The sequence below is a fragment of the Rissa tridactyla genome, chromosome 9 (assembly GCF_028500815.1).
Source record: "Rissa tridactyla isolate bRisTri1 chromosome 9, bRisTri1.patW.cur.20221130, whole genome shotgun sequence".
NCBI lineage: Eukaryota > Metazoa > Chordata > Aves > Charadriiformes > Laridae > Rissa > Rissa tridactyla.
Genome location: NC_071474.1, coordinates 19,678,984 through 19,697,645, shown reverse-complemented (window position 1 = coordinate 19,697,645; position 18,662 = coordinate 19,678,984). Strand labels below are relative to the sequence as shown.

Below are 18,662 nucleotides of genomic sequence, written 5' to 3'. Positions count from 1 at the left end.
TCCCACTTGTTTCTCAAAGAGGACTTAAAAAAAAAGACAAAGAGTATTACCAGCATAGTTTTACCATGCATCCACGATGGATTTTATAGTGCTGTGCTCCCCCAACATTCATCAGGGTGAGGGATTAGCACACATAGAGTAAGCACAATGCCTTAACGTGATGTTTGAATGACAGTAAAATTGAATGCTCCTTACTGCAAGTATCCACGGTATTTTCCTGCATCTCAAAATGCTAAAGGAAAAAATGACAGTACTACAGACATGCATAAATGATAAATTTCAATATCTTTTAAGTAGTGACCACAGTACGTGGTGTTCCTCATTCGTAACAGTGAATCCAGAAGCTGGTACAAAAAGCCTCGGAATCTGTTTTTAAGTATTGTTATTATTTCTCCTTATTATTATGGTCAGAGTAATGAAGTGTTGTCAGTTCTTATCTCTGACTCTATTTCTTTGATTATATACATACAGAACTAGTGTTCCTTTAAGATTTGGGAGTATTTAAAGAAAAGAACTATTAACTTCATCAGAACAAAAATAAAAGATATTGGACAACGGTAACTGCTATTACGGTAAATGCTCAATGAAGAAGTGTAGACATTGTACAGCATATCACTTTGCTGTTAATGCCAGTGGTTACCCAACAGTGAGGCATCAAGTAAATTATCATAGATTTGTCCAGCCTGTAATGCAGCAGACGGACATTGTAACACTATGCTACATTTCTGAGATAGTTTCTCCTCTGCTTTACTTCTCGGGTGATTCTACCAACCTGAGCAATGCCACCCACAAACTTTGTTTTCACCACAACGTCGTCATCCTCTGCTTTCCCAAATGCTGCTTTTTGGGCCGCCCTGACAAGATTGTCTGATGCTCGCTTGACAGCATTTCCCGCAGCCTTTGAGAAAAAGACAAGAGAAATTCAGAAATAACAAAAACGCATAACTAACATGGATCCATCTGAGCATCAGAACTAAAACATCTTTGCTTGACTACACGGGAAAGGTGTGTTTTGTTTTGTTTTTCCCAGTAAAAAGCAAATTAATCTTTCAAAATCAATGGTACAGAAAGGAACACAAATCCTTTATTTAAGCACCTGGAAGTTGGGAAAGTCATAAACAAGACTTTTTTCCCCACAGTTTGAAATAAAATACTGGATGAAATCACAAGTTATGTTATGCACAACACTGATCAGATTGGGTTTTTTTGAGGAAGAACAGAAAATGAAAGCTAACATATAAAGAAACATTTTAAAGCAATGAAGTTTTAAAATGAATGGACTTCCATCAGGGCAAGTTAGCCCACTTATACAGCCATGATTATCTCATATTTAAACTTTTATTTCCTTAAAAATTGTCAAATTTCTAAAGATAAACAGTCAAACATTATTGACAAAGCTATCTTTGCTATACTATAATACATATTGGCAGTAGAGATTCCACACTGCATGCTCAGTAATGACCACGTCCACAGGCACTGGTTTAATAGATACAGAGGAGGATACCAGAGGAGTGGCCTTGGAATCTCCTAACGTAATCCCCATGGAGACGAGTGGAAGAAGAGTCCTTGTCACAAACAAAATGCAAACTTCTCTTCTACTAAAGTTAAAGATGGAGCTGGCACCTTTTTGAAGCACTGAGGTCTTGAAGACCATTGGCTAGGAAATACCTTGTGCAGACAGGTGACAGTAGTATAGGGCTCAGCATCGTAAGATCTGCCACTGAATTTGCTCCAGCATACTAAGAGCTGGTGAAAGTAGTGGAAAGCTGGAGCTGGGGGAAGAATGGTCCATGGTTTAATGGGTTCTGCGCACGGAGCTGTAAATAAGATCTTTCATATACCACTAGCAGAGTATTCTATTTAAGAACATAGTATAGAATAGTATCATGCATGCTTACCCTGTTCTTACTTGCTTCTCTAAGCATTTCCTAGTGGCCACTGCTGGAATTGGGATATAAATTGGGCTTAATGGACTTCTGGTCTGATCCAGTGAGGCTGGTCTCGTGTTAAACCCTAAACTCTAGCATCTAACAGCAAGTCAATCAACACCCCCAACAAACAATATTAATGCTTTCACAATGCACAGAAAAAGGGTAGGTACTTGCAGTGTTGTGACAGGCAGTGAGAGAGAACAAGAGCGGAGTTCTCTGTCCCAATGTCTCCAGGTGTCATATGTGCTGAGAACACTCATTCCCACACAGGCCACTGGCCAAGACAGCCTGGACACACTGGCACTAGGAGGGGAAGCCACATGGACCAGCTCTGAACCTGACCCCCTACCTGCCCACAAGTCCTATTCTAGTATTTCCAGCTTCATCTCCCTTTCAACTTAACTTTCTTCCCACCTGAAATGACCCAAGGACAAATTATTTGAAATTTGCTCTGCTCTGTCTGGACCTTATCCAGAGAGAAACGGAAACATTTCCATTTGTTTCATTAAGTGTTGGAACAGACTCTGTAACAGTGCATTCCAAGTTAGCATTCATGGGAAATGCAGTTCAAATGTCTTCTCTCAAAGCTTGCAGTGGTTTGTGGGGTAGGAAAGAGAAAACTAATACACTCAAACTCCTGAACACCACCTATTGTTTAAAGCTATGTGAAACCATTCGTGCTGGGGGCACAGCCAGCTGAAAAGCCTCAGTAGTTTTGTTAAATCCACCAGTAAAAATATTTGGTAGACATCAACTCACTGCTTTTGCTATGATAAAGGACATTATTTCCAAACGCAAACCATTTTTCCCCTTCATTATTCATTCTGTGATGGATATAAAGCTTGGTAAAGTGGCAAAGTTCAATTTCAGTCTGTACTTCAGCTCATTTCCTTTTCACATTCCCTTCCAACTTTTCATATTCAATGTCTATTTAATAATATTTGCCTACAGTGACTGAGTACCCCAAATTTCCTGGCAGAGCTGAGAAAACAGTCTCTAGTACATGATTTTGTTCCTGTGCCTATTGTTTGTTCTGCATTTAAAATTCCCTCAGACCCATCTTGGCAACTGGATATTAAAGTGCAATTTGCGTTACAGTCAGAACTATCTTCCAGTTACTGATACCTCCCCCACAGACCCTTGACAAAGTCAATCTATACGAGTCCACTATAAAGCACTAAAACCATCTCATCCCTAGAGACAGCACTAACATGCTACTCTTTGATATAGAAACAGATTTTTCACACACTCATACGTTTATTTTTTCCTCCTAAATATTTAACCCATTTTTCTATTTGAAGAAAGTGATTACATCAATTCCTCTTGCTCAGACAGATACTTAGTCATATGTATTTCTGCTCTGCTTGATCCTACCTATCCACACATGAACACGTGCATTAGTAGCATCTGTGCAAGTAAGAGAAAAAGGGGAAATTTCACTACCACCAAAGATACTCCATGTGGATGGTATGAAAAAAGGAGCTGAAATATTTCTTACATTCCAGGCTGAGCCTGCAGGACAGGATCTCAGAGAAGGCTCTAGCCATTTCTAAAATGAACATCCTTAAACAAAACTTCTGGAGTCATTAGATTTTACCCATCATAACACAGTGTTAATTCAGTAATAGTTCAGAGAAGCCGAACATGAAACGGCTGTGTAACGTAAAAGGGAACCAGTTTCATGTAAAAAAATTAAATCAGACTTGAGAGTTGAGATGTTGCATCAGCTTCTCTTCTTGATTTTGTCTGACAACGATTCTCCATTTTAGAAATGTTCTATCTACAATTGCTGTCTCTTGACTTCTAGAAACAAAGGAAAACTGACCACAACCCAGGCTGGCACTTAGGCAAGGTCTTTGTTGAACACATGGATAATCTTGCAGAGGTCAGGAGGATACTCAAGCCCAAGCAAGTTAAGTGTGCTTATCTGTTTGCAGGTTCATTGGGAGTCTAACTGAATACAGAATAATTGCAGAGAAATCAACTATGCTCAGTGGCTATAAAAATGCACATAGTAAACATTCTCAACTCATGTATTCCTGTGGCTTACCATGAATATGAATCTATCAATACTGCATCTAAACCAGGGCTTGGCACAGGCCAGTCAACATTGGCATGTCTCAACATCTTTTAAAAATGAAGAATTAAACAAGTAGTGAAGTGAGCTGCAGCTACTGCTGAATAATGACAAATGCACAATCACTTCAACTTTGATGAATGAAAGTGCCTCAGCATCCCACAATAATTGAACAGAATTCTGAAAATTCCTAAAATTTGTGGTTTGTTCATGCAGTGCTAAGACAGCATTTACATATTACTACTATAGGTTTTCAGTAATTAAGAACCTAAGTACCTGCAGCCTTCTCATGGCTTCAGAGTCATGATCAGCCTTCACTTTGCAAGCCACAAGCAACTGTGCAGTAGAAGCTGCCACTTGTTTGGCAGATGAGATGAGCTTCTCCTCACTAGCGTGGCCTTGTACTGAGGCATTAGCTGCTTCACAGAGATTGCTGGTCGCAGCTGCCACCATTCGGGCCTAGGAGACAGTAAAAAAGGTCACTATATATTTTCACAGGGCATTGTTTCTTCAGAGAAGGTGCTAGTTTTCCTTAAGAGAAGTAGTTACTCACAGCAGAAATAAGTCCCTGAGACCACTGTCCATCATCAGCTGCATTTGCGGGAATTGCTCCAACCTGAAAAAACAGTTCAGAGGTGGCTTACAATGAAACAGAAAATACAATTGCTTTGTCTCAGATTTAGGCAAACAGTAACCCGTGAAAAAAGGAAACACCTGTGACTGTGCCCAGCACATACAGGAGCAGAAAATCCAAATGGAAGTTAGTTGTCAGAGTAAGTGTGCTTCCAATACACATCTGCCTGCTCATCTGGTGTCCAGCTTGCTATGCTGCTTGAATTGCCCCATCCTTGGAACATGTGTAGAAGTCCCAGAGTAATGATTGTTGCAGCTGAGACTTTGGCCTAAGCAATAGTTGGAGCAGTAGTTCCTAATATCCTGGCCTTTAAAATAACTTATTTCTGTCTCCACAACACATTTGGATTTACATCATTCCTGAATCTCTTCTGATTCTGGCACTATGGGAAGGTTTCAAAACAGAAAGCTCCACAGGGAAGACCCCTAACTGCCTTCGTGCCTAATAACGGCATTTGAGAAAAGCAGCCTGTTTTTCTGCATGGCTCATCCACTGAAGCGTTCATGGCGTCAACGGTACTGGCAACAACCAGGAGACAGTTTTCTTCCTATGTCAGATGAAAGTAATGAAACAAAATTCTGCAGTTGGTTGCCTGCCCTCCACCCCCAACTGCCTGGCTATGGGAGTTTTTGGGAGCGAAGCTGGAAGATGTGAAATGTAAACACAGTCCAGAAACTTGCTGTATTTTAGAAGAAATGGAAACAGGGTATTCCTGAATAATGAGGATCCCAGGGATTGGAACCGAATCCTGATGTGTACCATCAACATAAACAGAAGAGGTGTTGTCTCATAGCTGAGAAATCAGTTACACAAAAGATTACACTAGGTCCCTCAATTCTTCATGTTTCAAGGTTTTCTTGCCTAATCATCCCCAGAAAATGTTTCTTAAGTAGACCACAGATGCAGATGTCCAGTTAGTGGTGTCTGAATATTGTCCGTGTGCGCATGTTTGAGTGAGTGAATAGCGGGGTGGTGTGGAAGAAGACGGATCAGATCCAACTTCCCAGACTTCATCGATACTGCAGAAATAGAAACACTTGCCTAACATCAAATTAGTTACTTTATAACAATTCCACAGGGGAAAGCAGTTTCACTTAGAATTTCTTTAGCAAACTCTTCAACTACAATATTGCACCAGGTTGCCCTGTAAGATACTTTCACAGCCTTTATTCAGTAACATCGGAAATTTATTTGGGACAAAAAAGTGCTTGGTTTGCACATATCCATGCGGCTGGGTAAGAATTTCCCACTGCCTCCATACCAAATAAAAAGGTCAGTGTGGAATCTAAGCCAACAGTCAGCACCATTTACTGTTCATACCGAAGGGACGGATGTGGGGCAGATCCAACTTGTCCTTCCCGCCTACATGCCAGCTGTGCTTTTCTGGGAGGAGTCCACACCACACGCCTCAGAAGGTTTCTTACAAAAGCAAAACATTTCCCCCAGTATCAGTAATAAAATCTTCCCAGCAGGCAGGCTGGAGCCATTCACTAAGGGGAAGAATTTGGTCAGTCATTTTAGAAGCCAGCTTTCTGTACTTCTAGCTGACCTGGAGATACAGGCTACCACAGCAGTCAGAGGATACCCCATAGTGGCAATTACCTAAGTACTAGCAGTTAGTAAAGAAAGAAGGAAAATGCATTAGGGCTTCATTATTTCAGAAGTATTTTAATGGTTTTATTTATTTTTGAGAAGTATCATAATGAGAGGATGTACCACAAACAATTCTGAAGTCTGATGTTTCATTCAATTTTGATTGGGATTCATTCTTTCCCTTAAAGACCACAATATTATTTGCAGATCCTCCAAGCAGGCAAGAAACTATCAGTAAAAGCCATTTGCGGCAAAAATTCCTGATCTTTCATCAAGTTACTATGTAAGAGTGATGGATAAAGCAAAACACCTAAATTCAGTAAAGCAGGCTGAACAGACCTGCTAATATGGCACCATGTTTGACAGGTGTGCTTCTGTTAGAACAGCAAGCTACAGCTTTCCTCCAACAGACTGATTAAAGTGGTTTTAGCAATTATCTGAACTTGGATGGACTAGGATGCAAGTGCTGTTAACCTCAATCTGAAAGACACAAATAGAAATGTATCTGTGGGAGCAAAAAAAGACAAAACTACCTGAGGGAGATTTCAGGGCTGGTACATGGATAGAAACACATTCTCTATTATTCTGTATAACTTTACAGTGGTCATAGTGGTGAGGAAAGTAAAGCAAGCTGTATGTCACAATGAAACTAAATAAGAACAGGTCTTATCACATAAAAGCAGACTGCACAATAATCTAAGTGATGCAGGTAAGTCAAAATTCTCATTTTTTGGACCGTCTCCACAGACAGATTTCAATGGGTATTAATAATATCTTGTTTTATGCATACTTGATTACACTTCTGATGTTTAAATAAACATAATTGTAGGGTTTTTTAAAATAGAATCAGGCCTGGGACAGGTAGTGTGATGAGCAATGAAGATATTTACATTTTCAATAGTCATTCCCAAGCTCCTTTCCTGCTGTTATAACAGAGAACAGTTAAGAGACTAGATTCAATTTTGATGCTTTCCCTCTACCGTTGCTACTTGTCCTGTTTACCCACCTTTCCCTGTGCCACCAGTTCTCTCTGGGCTGCTGAAGCTGACTTCACAAGGGCACTGGTAGCAGCTGCAATGGATTTAGCTGCCTCCAGGATCTGTTCTTCAAAATCCAGAGTCTCATCTGCTTGCTATAACCAAGAAAGAACAATGTCACACATTATTCACCTGAAAGCAGTTGTATTTTCAAGATTGAGGACATATATAAAGTGAGACAAGAAGAGTTTGGAACACATCAGTAAATTCAGTAAGACCTACAGCATCATTTTCTGCAAAGGAGTTTCATGTGGACTAAAGCTGGGAGTCAACATAAGTGAATTTAAGTATTAAATTGCCCTTATGGCTGCTCACACATGGAATTGAGTATCACGCAAGATACTTAAAGAATTGCCTTCAGCTTCCTAACATGTTACCTCCACTAGGGCTACTCAAAACTACATTCAAAAAAAGTGCAGGTCTGAAAAGAAATTCTTGTTTTTCCATATCAAGATTCTTTTTGTAGTGCTATAATACTGGCTTCCAGGATTGCTGAACTAGGTAGTGTGTTTTCTAAATACTTAAAAGACTCAAAGCATTAAAAAAGAACAGTGATAAATGTATATTGTCTCATTCACCTGTACTAAGGAATGTAATGTAGGTATCAAGCTAGAGCAAAGATCGAGCAGCTTTTGGTAAGAGCTGTCATTTCACAGAGAGCAGCACTGGAAAGCAGTCCAGCCCAGTCATCTTGGAGATAGGAAGTTCCAAAGGTCTCTTTGGAACTTTTCAGTCATACAAACGTGTCTTTCAACAAGCATGTGCAAACAGAGAGATCAGCTGTTCTTAAGGAAGTTTATTGCTATTTAAAATGCAAATCTGCTGTTCCATAAACAACAACTTCCCTGACTTTCTAATCATTTAAACAAACACTGAAGACATTTATCCATTTAAACATGATTACAAGTTTCTGAACAGTTAACAAAATAGATAGAGATAAAAGGTTATTGCTATTTTTAACAGAACTGGGCCTGGACCATGTATTCTGATTGGTTTTTATACAAAATAATCCAACTGAATGTATTTTGTTTGTGACCAAATCACAAGCCTACCAGAATCTAATGCAGTATGACTAGTAGAGCTAGTGGTATGATACCAGAAGAGATCATCTTGTGAGAGATGAGGCTTTTGAAATACAAGTTTCTTCCAACTTATACAACCATAGCAATTCTTGTGTCAAATAACTAACTTTAGGAACACCAGCTAAATGGGCTTTGAGTTAGAAAACTGGACACTTCTTTTGCAATTCTAAACTCACCCATTTAAATTTAAGTCAGGTTTAGTTCTCCTGTTACTGCAATCTGATGAAGTAGTAGTCAATTATAAAATAAAAGATGAGTTATTACAAATCATTACAAAATGGCACACAAAGCAGTGCTCAGTCCTACAACACTTCACATAACTGCCACATAACCAAACAAAGTCCAGGAGATGAAACCGCAGCATCCACAGACACCGGAAAAACTAAGTGATCTGAAAATAAAAACTGATGTGTAGGTGAAATTTTTTTAGCACTTTGAAGTTTTTCTTAACCGTTAGGAAAAGCCACCTAATTCAAGGAAAAGTACTTGTCTTGCCTTGCCTTGGTATTAGTCTAAACCCATCAACTAAAGCATATGTCTTTTTAATAAGAGTATAAGAAATTGCTTTGTAAAGTGATCAAGTCATGTTTCACATGAATTTTTGGCAATGCTTGCAATGTAACATCATTATCACTATTATATCTAAGTGGTAATTGCATTGGTCCTGAATTTATGCAACAGGTATTGTCTTGTTTATAAAACTATTATTTCAGTCACAACATCACAAAACCAAAGTGACTAAATGGAATTCAGTATAGTCACGACCAGATTCCTTTTCATTATTAAAATAGATGCATTGTTGACTTTGATTTAAGTCGACTAAGGACTTACACTGAAATAGCAACAGAAGTACCACTGGATGACAGTCAATTTAACAGGCTGTTATTGCACTTTTACTTTTAAGAGACTGTTACTACACTTTTACTTTCGTCCAAGGCTCTCTGTTATTGAGAGTTTTAAAATTTTCATTTCCAACATAACAAAATATGTGTATTATTCTTTATATGTCAGTGTTGTCAGGAATTCAACCTAAGCGAGCGAGCATTTCAGTATCTGCTTATTTGTTACAAAGGAGGTGTCATTCTTTCGTAAAGTTTAATAAAATGCCCACGGCCATACTCTGATCTATTGCGCAGCTGTGTATATGCCCAGATGGTATTCAATTTGCAAAAAACGGCCACCAAGAAGAGGCTGAAGTAGTTGTTTGAACTCACTTCAGCATAGTGAGTGGACTAAATACGGCACCTAAGTGCTAAGGAAAAATTGACTACTTTCAAAGGGAATGCAGAGAAATCAAACGTTGCATTACTGAGAATGCTGTTGTACAATGGATTAACCTGTGGAGCAGCAGGTATAGCTCAGCAGGAAAACATATAGCTAAACCTTAGTATCTCATCAGATAACAGATTTTTATTCCACGCCCCCCCTCCATGTACTAAATGAATTTCTTTCCAATTATACTGAAATCTGGGTGGTGGGGAGAAGAAACCCCACCGTGAGTTTCTTAAACTTCCAAATCCTACATTTCCTGCCACCTCACAAATTCTTTTCTTTCTGGAAAAAAAGAAGAAAGTTTTATACTGACAGTTGATCCCTTCTGTGGAGAATTTATTTTTGGAAGTAGCCTCACACAGCACTCGAACTGTGGAGCTTTTGTGGAGTTTTCGTCTTTTCTAATAAATACTTGTTTCCTAGTCCTTCCCCGCAGTTTTCCCTTCAGCATCCTCAGATATGACACCTGAGGGCTGTTTACTCGTCAATGCTCAGTCAGTGCTGTGGGTATGTCTACCTGCCTGTGCTCTCCAAAGAGCATTCCTTAGCAATAAGGACTTGCAGCAGTCCAAGACTGAACACAGCAAAGCGCCCTACAAGAGAATTAATTCGTCTACCCATTCCCATTATTAAAGAGTGTGTCTTAATCTCACACTCGTCAACAGTGCCCTCACAACACGTGTCAGTTCACAGCCTTCATGAACAAAGTTAGGAGCAATGATGTGATACATGGCAAAAAATTTCACCTTGTAAGATTTTAGTTACTTGAGAGGGTTACTTGGGTTTCTTTAGAAAACCAGACATGAGACAAGCGATTAGCTTCTCCTTCTTCAAGCAGCTCCCATAAAGACCAGCATCTCTTTTTCCACAAGCCACTAATAAACTGTTATTTACTCCACTAATAAGCTGTTATTGACTATGTATGGGTATAAATGGATTGGAAAATGAAGTCCCCAGAACAGACAAACCAAAATTATCAGGCTAGCCACAACATCTGTAGCATAAAATATCCTGAAAATGTTGATTGTGCCATTAAAGAAAAAATATAATTTGAGGTGGTTTTGTACTGCATTTTAACCAGTTCTCTATGGCATCTCCGTTATTAGGGGTAGCATAAATAAAGTCAGGGTTAATAGGAGAACAAGTGAGCCCCCAGTCTCATGGCTAAACAGTAGGAAAAAAAATTACAATAGACAAACCATTTTATTTTGAAGCAGCTCTCATCTTCTATTTCATAAAGAGAAAACCAATATGGGTAAGTTACTGCACTGAGCCATGGAAAACACAATAACCATTTCAGTGAAAGTCAGTTCCTGGCACAGCTGCTGCTCACTGTCATAAAGGGCCCTCCACAACTTAAAAGTCCCTCCAAGAACAACTCTACTGATAAAGGAGCCCTTCATGTATATATTTTAAATCAGATTAGAATAGGAGTCTGCAGGAAGTCGTCTAAACCTGCTTGTGAGTGAATGTACTCCTTCATATTGCCTTCTACTATGTTAAAACCCCCGGAGACAGGGCAGGACACTGTAGGAATATGTTTGATATATAGTTGGATTAAATAACAACCTAATATATCAAACATATCACACAGAGTCCTGCAGAAAAAGGCATCCAGGTTTGATTCATCTTGGGGAAAAAAAAGGACAAACTGCTGAAAGCTAACAGCAGGGAACTCTTTTTGACTACTAAAGACACTTGTGTTTGAAGGCACAAGCCTGCACAGAAGCATGAAGAGCATACCAACAGAATAGGGTAGGTACAGCAATGCTCTCTGCTGTTCTACCTCATCTACTGCACCTTTTTCTTTAAAAGCGTTCTTTTTCCAGTATTAGGAAAGTTTGTAGTTTTTATAAGACAAAATTTTTTTTTTTCAAAAAAATTACTGACTTTGGGGGGTTGTTATTTTACAGCCAGTGGCATATTTGCATACCAGGAAGAATATGTGTCTGCATTGCAAGACACTTGACCCTCTGAAAATGGAAAACAGAAAAAAAACCCAAAACCTCAGGAAAAATGTAATAGTAATTAAAGGAAATACGACAGCCAAAGCTTGCTTAATAAACAATAAAGATCTTAGTGCTTCACAGATCATTCCTCACCTTGAACACCGCAATGAGAATAGTGAACAGGTTTTGTGTTACGCAAAGGAGTTAAGAACACCTACTTATAGGAATCCTCAAAGTGTTTGCAAGACACAAGCTCAGAAGACAGACAAATATTAACAGGGTATCGATGGGGCAGTAGACTAGTGGGCTAAGCATTTTAGGAGCACATTCACCAGCAGCCAAATGACCAGGATTTAAAGCAAACAGAATATGCATCATACAATAAGACATGGGCAGCAGTTAGCAGGTCTGTGTCTTATTAGGGAATGTTCTCTGGGATAAGATGATTCCCAGTAGTGGAAAGTTTCATGCTATTGGTCTCAGTCTAAGACATCAAGGGGGTATGATAGGTGCAAAAATATGTAGAGAAAACAAGAATTAAAAAAATGCGAAAGTATAAAAAAAAATTAAGATAGTGGAACAAATGAGAAAAACCCCTGCCTTCAACTATTGATTTTTTTCTTTAGAGGTAATAGACAAACTGGGACACACAATGATGAAAATTTCCAGCCTAAATCAAATTACTCCCACTCCTTGCCCCAATAACAGAAGCTTACCCAAAAATAGAGAATCAGACACCAATTAATAATGATGAAGAAGATGGATTTCCTGCAGGCAGATTACTCTAAAATTACCAACTAAGGACTTCTCTGCAAGTTCATTTGGTGATGATTCCTGTTAACCAAAGCAGGATATTGGTCTAGTTGGACCAGAGGTCTGTTCCACTGCAGAAGATAGCTACTATTCCTGCATTTCAGAGACTAAGCATAAAAAAAAAATCAATCGTATCAACTGCCTTACCTAGTCTAGGCATTCCCACGACAACACCGTGTATGTTGTCAGAGATGACCATCAGAAAGACAGAGCCTGTTCAAAGCAGGAAATCCTACTCTGGGAGGATACAATCTACAAGTCTTCAGCAGAAAAAGGGATATTTGAGCCACTCTGTGATCTTCCTAGTCCCTCTGATGTGTATTACAATCCATATTGTGAAAGGGATTAAACATCTAAAAAAGGATGTAAAAGCTGTTTAAATCCCAAATTAAACAAACAGTTGGATATGAATTTTAGTTTCAGAAAATGACAAATAAACAGGGCAATAAATCACAGGCAGACTGGATACTCAAATTAACATGCTAAATGAGGAGCAGGTGTGAGATCTGTATTCACTGGGAAATTACAATGACCCTGGAGTGGCTTAGATGTTGGAAGGAAACTGCTCCATGGTTACTAGGCAACACACATATGCTATTGTGCAGTGATTGTATGGAAAAGGTGATGGAGGACTCTTCCTCTCCTCAGACTCAGCCTGTGTCCTCTGCTCTGTAGAATCTCATTATAAAGGACCATTTTTCTTTACAAACAAAATGGATGTACTTGTTAAAAAAATGCAGGACAAAGAGCATTTCTTTTTCATGAGCTAATTTATTCCTATTACTAAGCCGGGGGTGGGGGTGGGTGGTGTGGGGGGTGGGAAGTCCTCAAAGAGTGAAGCTACCAAGAACTATTTCATCTCATGTTCCTGAATGACAAAATACCACCCTGCACCAAAAACAATCATCCAACACTGAATGTTCTTGAGGCCCTGCTTTTCAGAAAGTCTTCTCATTAGCTTTACTCAGAAAACAGTTTTGCACCTACAAAGCAGCATAAACAGGGAAATAGACACATAGTCCTTTCCTGAAGTCAATTTCACAGCTAAAGTATGATTTTCATTTTGAAGAGATGCAATTCTAGGCAACACGGTAATTTCTTCTAAAACCTGCCTGCTATTCCACACTAGGCAAAAGGTAGCAATTCTCTGCGATCCAGTCTCGTGAGCTATGCACACAACCAGAAGTAACAGCAGTTTCATGTATTCCCTCTGTACCACACATGAAAATAGTTGGCTTAATTTTATATGATATATTCAGAGACACGTTTGAAATGACCTGGCAATATGCAACATTACTTGCTTTCACAATGAACTGTAATTTCTTTTCCTTCGGGAAAATTAAATAGAAACGGTCATACCACATATCTGATTTGATACTGAAGCAGCTACTCTTTCAGTACGGCATAACATGCTCTGGTTTTAATCTTAGAAAATCCTGAAGGTCTTTTGCATTCTGCTGAATCCTTTCTGTGTTGCTGCTGCTTTCTCCTGCTATACTACACACATTCAGATGAGAACAAAGGGCCTTTGAAGGAAAGCAAGAATGACTTTTCACATCAGTAAAATGTGTTTGGAAAAGAAAAGTAAATAATCTGTAACTCTTAAAAGCATTTCCAGCATTTGGCATTTCTTCCTTTGCTTGCTCATGGCTGGTGCTTGACTCACTCCCTGAAAAGCATCTTTTTACCCGCTTCCTTCAGGGGTAAGTCCCATCCAGTGCAGTGTCTAGTGGCACTGAGACTGATGCAAGGTTTGACTGTTTATACTGTTATCATGGACAGAAACAAAGCATACACCAGTATATGGGCTATATGCATCTGCTGCTTTATTAACTTCAAAGAAACAACGGGGATGGACACTCACCTTTGGCTTGGCTCTTGGTTTCAGCTGCTCTAACTTCTTTGCTGCAGCCTCAATTGATGCTGCAGCCCCTAGTAGCTCTGTCTCCGCAATGACTGTTGGGTCTTCTGGATCCACCCACTCTGTCCCTGAAATTAATGGAGACAAAGGCAATAACTTCAGTGCCACTGTGAGCTGCCATTCAAACGGTGATTTACAATCACACTTCAAGTGTCAAATATGGAATGCACCTTGTAAAAAGCTTATTTTAGTACCATAATGGCATAAAAACACTGTAGTTTATGCCACTGAGAGCAAAATGTAAGTCATAGTGAAAAAAAGTATTTAGCAGGATTATTCTGTTACGAAAGTAACTTAATTAAGAACTGTGTAAACAAAGCATCTTCAAAAAGGGATACTGTCCATCCTAGGAACAAAACTAGCCGTCACTCAACTTGTGTTTATCAGAGCTCTTACTAAGATGGTTTCTAACTTGAAGGTTAGAAGTTGTAAGGTACATTGAGAAGTCTGACAGAACGGTAAAGAGGACAAAAACAGATAATCATCCACAGCACACTTTTCAGAGTCTCTTATTTGGCAGCGGTTAGAGATGAAGCTAGTATTGACTGAAGAAAGCATGCTTTTGGCAATGCGTTTCTAACAGCAATGTAGAGAAGGCCAAAGCAGTTTCTGTAACTTATTCAAAGGTCAACTTTCTTTTTCTCTTCCTTTTTTTTTTTTTTTCTTTTTTTTTTTTGGTTGAGTTTTTGGCATTTCTCTTGGCTCATAGAAATTTTGTAGGTCCACAAAACGAATACTTGGCTGGAGCTGACCTCAGATTTTTAGAAGTTCTCAGTGCACTATTATTTTCAATTTTGTAACATTATTCCCTGGATGACAGAAGGCATCCGTGTTCTGGATTGAGGGAAGCAATGAAACAGCAAAAGGGAAAAATCAGATGGAGAGAGAGAAGGAAACCAGGAAGAAAACTTCTAAGTTCATAGCTACTCAGGGCAAGGGGAGGAAGTGGAGCCACAGATGGAAACAGAGAAGGACGGGAGGTAATGTATATCAGGCAAAGAAAGACTAAGCTTGAATGAAAAAAAAACAAAAGGAAAAAATCTCTTAAGGCTTAGTTAAACTTATTGAAATTGGATCAGCAAGTCTAGGTGAACCTAATATTAAAATATCACCTGAATCAACTTAATAACTAATCCTTATTAAGGAAGAGCGACTGGGGAGAAGAATACTGGCACTTTGCATCAGGAATAGCATAACCCATGTCTGATTCATCAAACATCAAAGAAATAACCTTGAATGCTTATGGATCAACATTTCACCAGCTAAAGAATGAGGCAGTTTCCGCTGTGAATGACCAAATCGCAGGAGAATACAAAACGACTGGCTCCTACTTATGATGTGCTGGGAGAAATCTAAAATACACGCTACTGTAATCCTAGAGCTGTTTCATGCTGCTAATCCCTATATATGTATTTTATATCAAATATCAAAACATTACCCGAGACAATTTCTCAGCTCACATGGTGTTCAAGATGAAGGAATTCTACACTAAACCCTAATATTGGCAGATAAGCAGGAAAAAAAAAGTATTTTTGATACTGGCAGCATGTATAAACACAGTCAAAACCAAACTTGTAAAGTATAGCAGTTCCTCTTCAGAAAAGGCATTTCAACAGGTGAAAACATTTTCATGCTAAATTGGTTAGAAGACAACATTTTGTCATGGATCTATAAATGAAAGTTAGGAATGAAAACGGAGAATCGTTAAAAAAACATTTTAATTTTCACAAAAAAAGCTTCTAAAGCGAATAAAAAAATTCCCTACAGGCAGTAAGTTAAAAAATAAATTAAAAATTAATTAATTTTTATTTTAATGAATATGAATTAATATGTAAAAAATACTGGAAATGAATAGATCTCTCCAAAGATGAGGATAATAAAAATATTTTTAAAACACATTAAGGAACAGAAAAATTCTGATATTGGCTTGGCTTGTTAGCAAATGGAAACAGAAATTTCAAAACAGAAGAGTTCAGAAAAGGCTGAAGAATTCAATGAATTTACTTGAACAGGGAAAAAGCATAATGTAGATCACATTTATATGAAACAGAGTAACTATATTAAGAAATAGAGGGGGGAAAAAAACATAAGACAATAATAAGGGATTCCCATATATGAAAAGTGTTTAGTCAGGATTCTTTTCCAAGGAATGTGTACTGATAAATGCAGGAAATAACTGAGGAAAACCTGCAGTGTATGTTACACAGAATATCAGAAAAATTAATGTAGTGGTCTCTGGCCTAGCTTAGGAAAGAAGGATCGAACAAATATGAGTTTATTAGAAGCCTTCGCTGGGGTGAGCAGAATTAAATACAAAAGTGATTACAATGTTTTATTCAAAATATTTAACCGTAGCTTTTTATTACCCATGAGATTGGAACGCTCCCAGGCCTTTCTGATGGCTGTGAAGATTTCTTTAGACTGAAGCTCCCAGTAAATCTGGCAGTAGATGTGCTTCAGCAGTAGTGGTCTAATATTTAATACCACCACCCTTAATATGTATTCATCTCATTTAAAATGTAGAATGTTAGACCTGTGGTCCTACGAGTTCAACATGCATCACTGGATAAAAATTTTACCAAGGAAGGCAGTATCTGAGAAAAATATCACGCATCTGTTATAAGAACAGTGAATTTCTGCTAAGCAATGGAATTCATTGCTTATTTGAGTGCCGAATTTGTATTTGTCCACAATAATTCTAAGAGTTCAGGAAATTCAATTCTAAGAGTTCAGGAAAACATCCAGACCACAATTTTCTGAACTCTCATTGTTTCATTAACATACTTTGTCAGAGCAGGACCCAGACAGAGGACTGTAAACACTATAGACCTAACATTGACATCATTGCTAGAGGCTGAGTATTAATTCAGTAAGATGACGGTATCCTTTTTTATTTGGAGTTGGAAAGCAACTATCACTGCAAAGCAAAGGACTTATTTTGACTGAACAAACATGAGTGTAAAGAAAGGAACCAGCCATCCAATTACAATTCAGCCACCAGTTCAAGAGGAGCGATACTGTATTTTGCTTTCTGCTACTGCATCTTGAGTGCTCTGCTTGATGGCTCCATCTTCAAAGGCCACATGATTTACAGATGACTTATGATCATATGAAGTGGGAGAGTTTACCAAGTTTAGACAAGTTTAGCAACACTACGAACAACTGAATACCAGCAGAGAAATGAAAAGAATTGAAGTAGGTGGTATCAAGCCACCTCGAACATACTAAAAGGGTTGGTTTTTTTTTAAAGTTTTTGGATTTGTTTTAAACTACAAAAACGATAGATCATCATCTCTGGAGTATAAAGCACACCATACTGGTAGCCAGGCTGCCCAACTCACCTTTCATTGCTTCTGCTGATTGGATGAGCTCTGTAACAGCACCAGCAACCCGCTTGGAGAAAGATGCCAACTGATGCTTTAGTTCTGGAGTTGCTTTTTGAAGGATCTAGAGAAAAAGATAAAACGTTATAATGCGTATTAGTAAGAATTCCAGAGAATGCTGGAACATTCCTGAGACACACTACCGAAAGATTTATTTTAACAGCAATTGGCTGAGACAAAACCTGAGTCCAGTGAGAGAAATACAATTGTCAGTCACTAGGAGCAAAGGCTTATACTGTAACGTCTGATGCATCCTAGCAAAATGGCACTGCCTTGTCTTTCTACAGGAACAGACAATATTGTCTGGAAGTTCTCAGTCCTAAAACTAGGACAGAATTCTCCAAAACAGAGGTGCATGTGTGTATATGTGAGAGGAATATGCAGCTTTAGCACTCCATTCTCAGATATTATAGTCATTATACTTACGCATCAGGCTTAGTCTTTCTACACTGCTGGAGAGGAGCTGATTTTCTAGTATCAACAGACTGTTTGGTCACTATTTCTAAGAAATAGAATTACAGAGTTCTGCAAGCTAGTGCTAATTGGCTGTTCTGGAAAAAATCAGCAATGGTGAACACAATGGAAATGCCAACCCTGGGCAAAACCCTTAAATAGAAGGGAAAGAAAGGCAATTCTGAACTGAATTTGCATCAAGTATTAAACTGTGCTTCTTCAAATGGAAAACAGTCAGACATTCAGACAGTGAGATTGAATTGTTCTCCTGAACAGGAACAACATTTGCATTTTTAATTCCCATACTGTAAGGAGAAAAGAGATTAAGTTCTAGAAATTCATGTTTATACAAAAACTACTTCTGAGAGAAGAGTGACAGATATATAGAGAGATTTAAGAGCAAAACAAGAGGTTGAGTCTTGAAAGTCACATTCAGGTGTGCATTTTCTTAATGTTTTCAAAAACTCCCTCATAAAGCAGCTCTGAAAACTAGGTGCACATTACAAATACATTTTAT

At 38.5% G+C, this 18,662-nt stretch overlaps 1 protein-coding gene across 6 annotated transcripts in view; it reads right to left on the bottom strand.

The window, feature by feature from the left end:
- The window catches only part of TLN2 (talin 2), a 192,677-nt gene that overhangs the window by 7,737 nt on the left and 166,278 nt on the right, over positions 1-18,662 (bottom strand). For all 6 annotated transcript variants that reach the window (XM_054213457.1, XM_054213456.1, XM_054213460.1 and 3 more), the window contains 6 exons: positions 17,651-17,756; positions 14,253-14,377; positions 7,242-7,367; positions 4,562-4,624; positions 4,285-4,467; positions 773-898 (listed from right to left, as the gene is read on the bottom strand). In XM_054213457.1, coding sequence (XP_054069432.1) covers positions 773-898; positions 4,285-4,467; positions 4,562-4,624; positions 7,242-7,367; positions 14,253-14,377; positions 17,651-17,756 — 729 coding nt within the window. The remainder of the gene's footprint in view (positions 1-772; positions 899-4,284; positions 4,468-4,561; positions 4,625-7,241; positions 7,368-14,252; positions 14,378-17,650; positions 17,757-18,662) is intronic.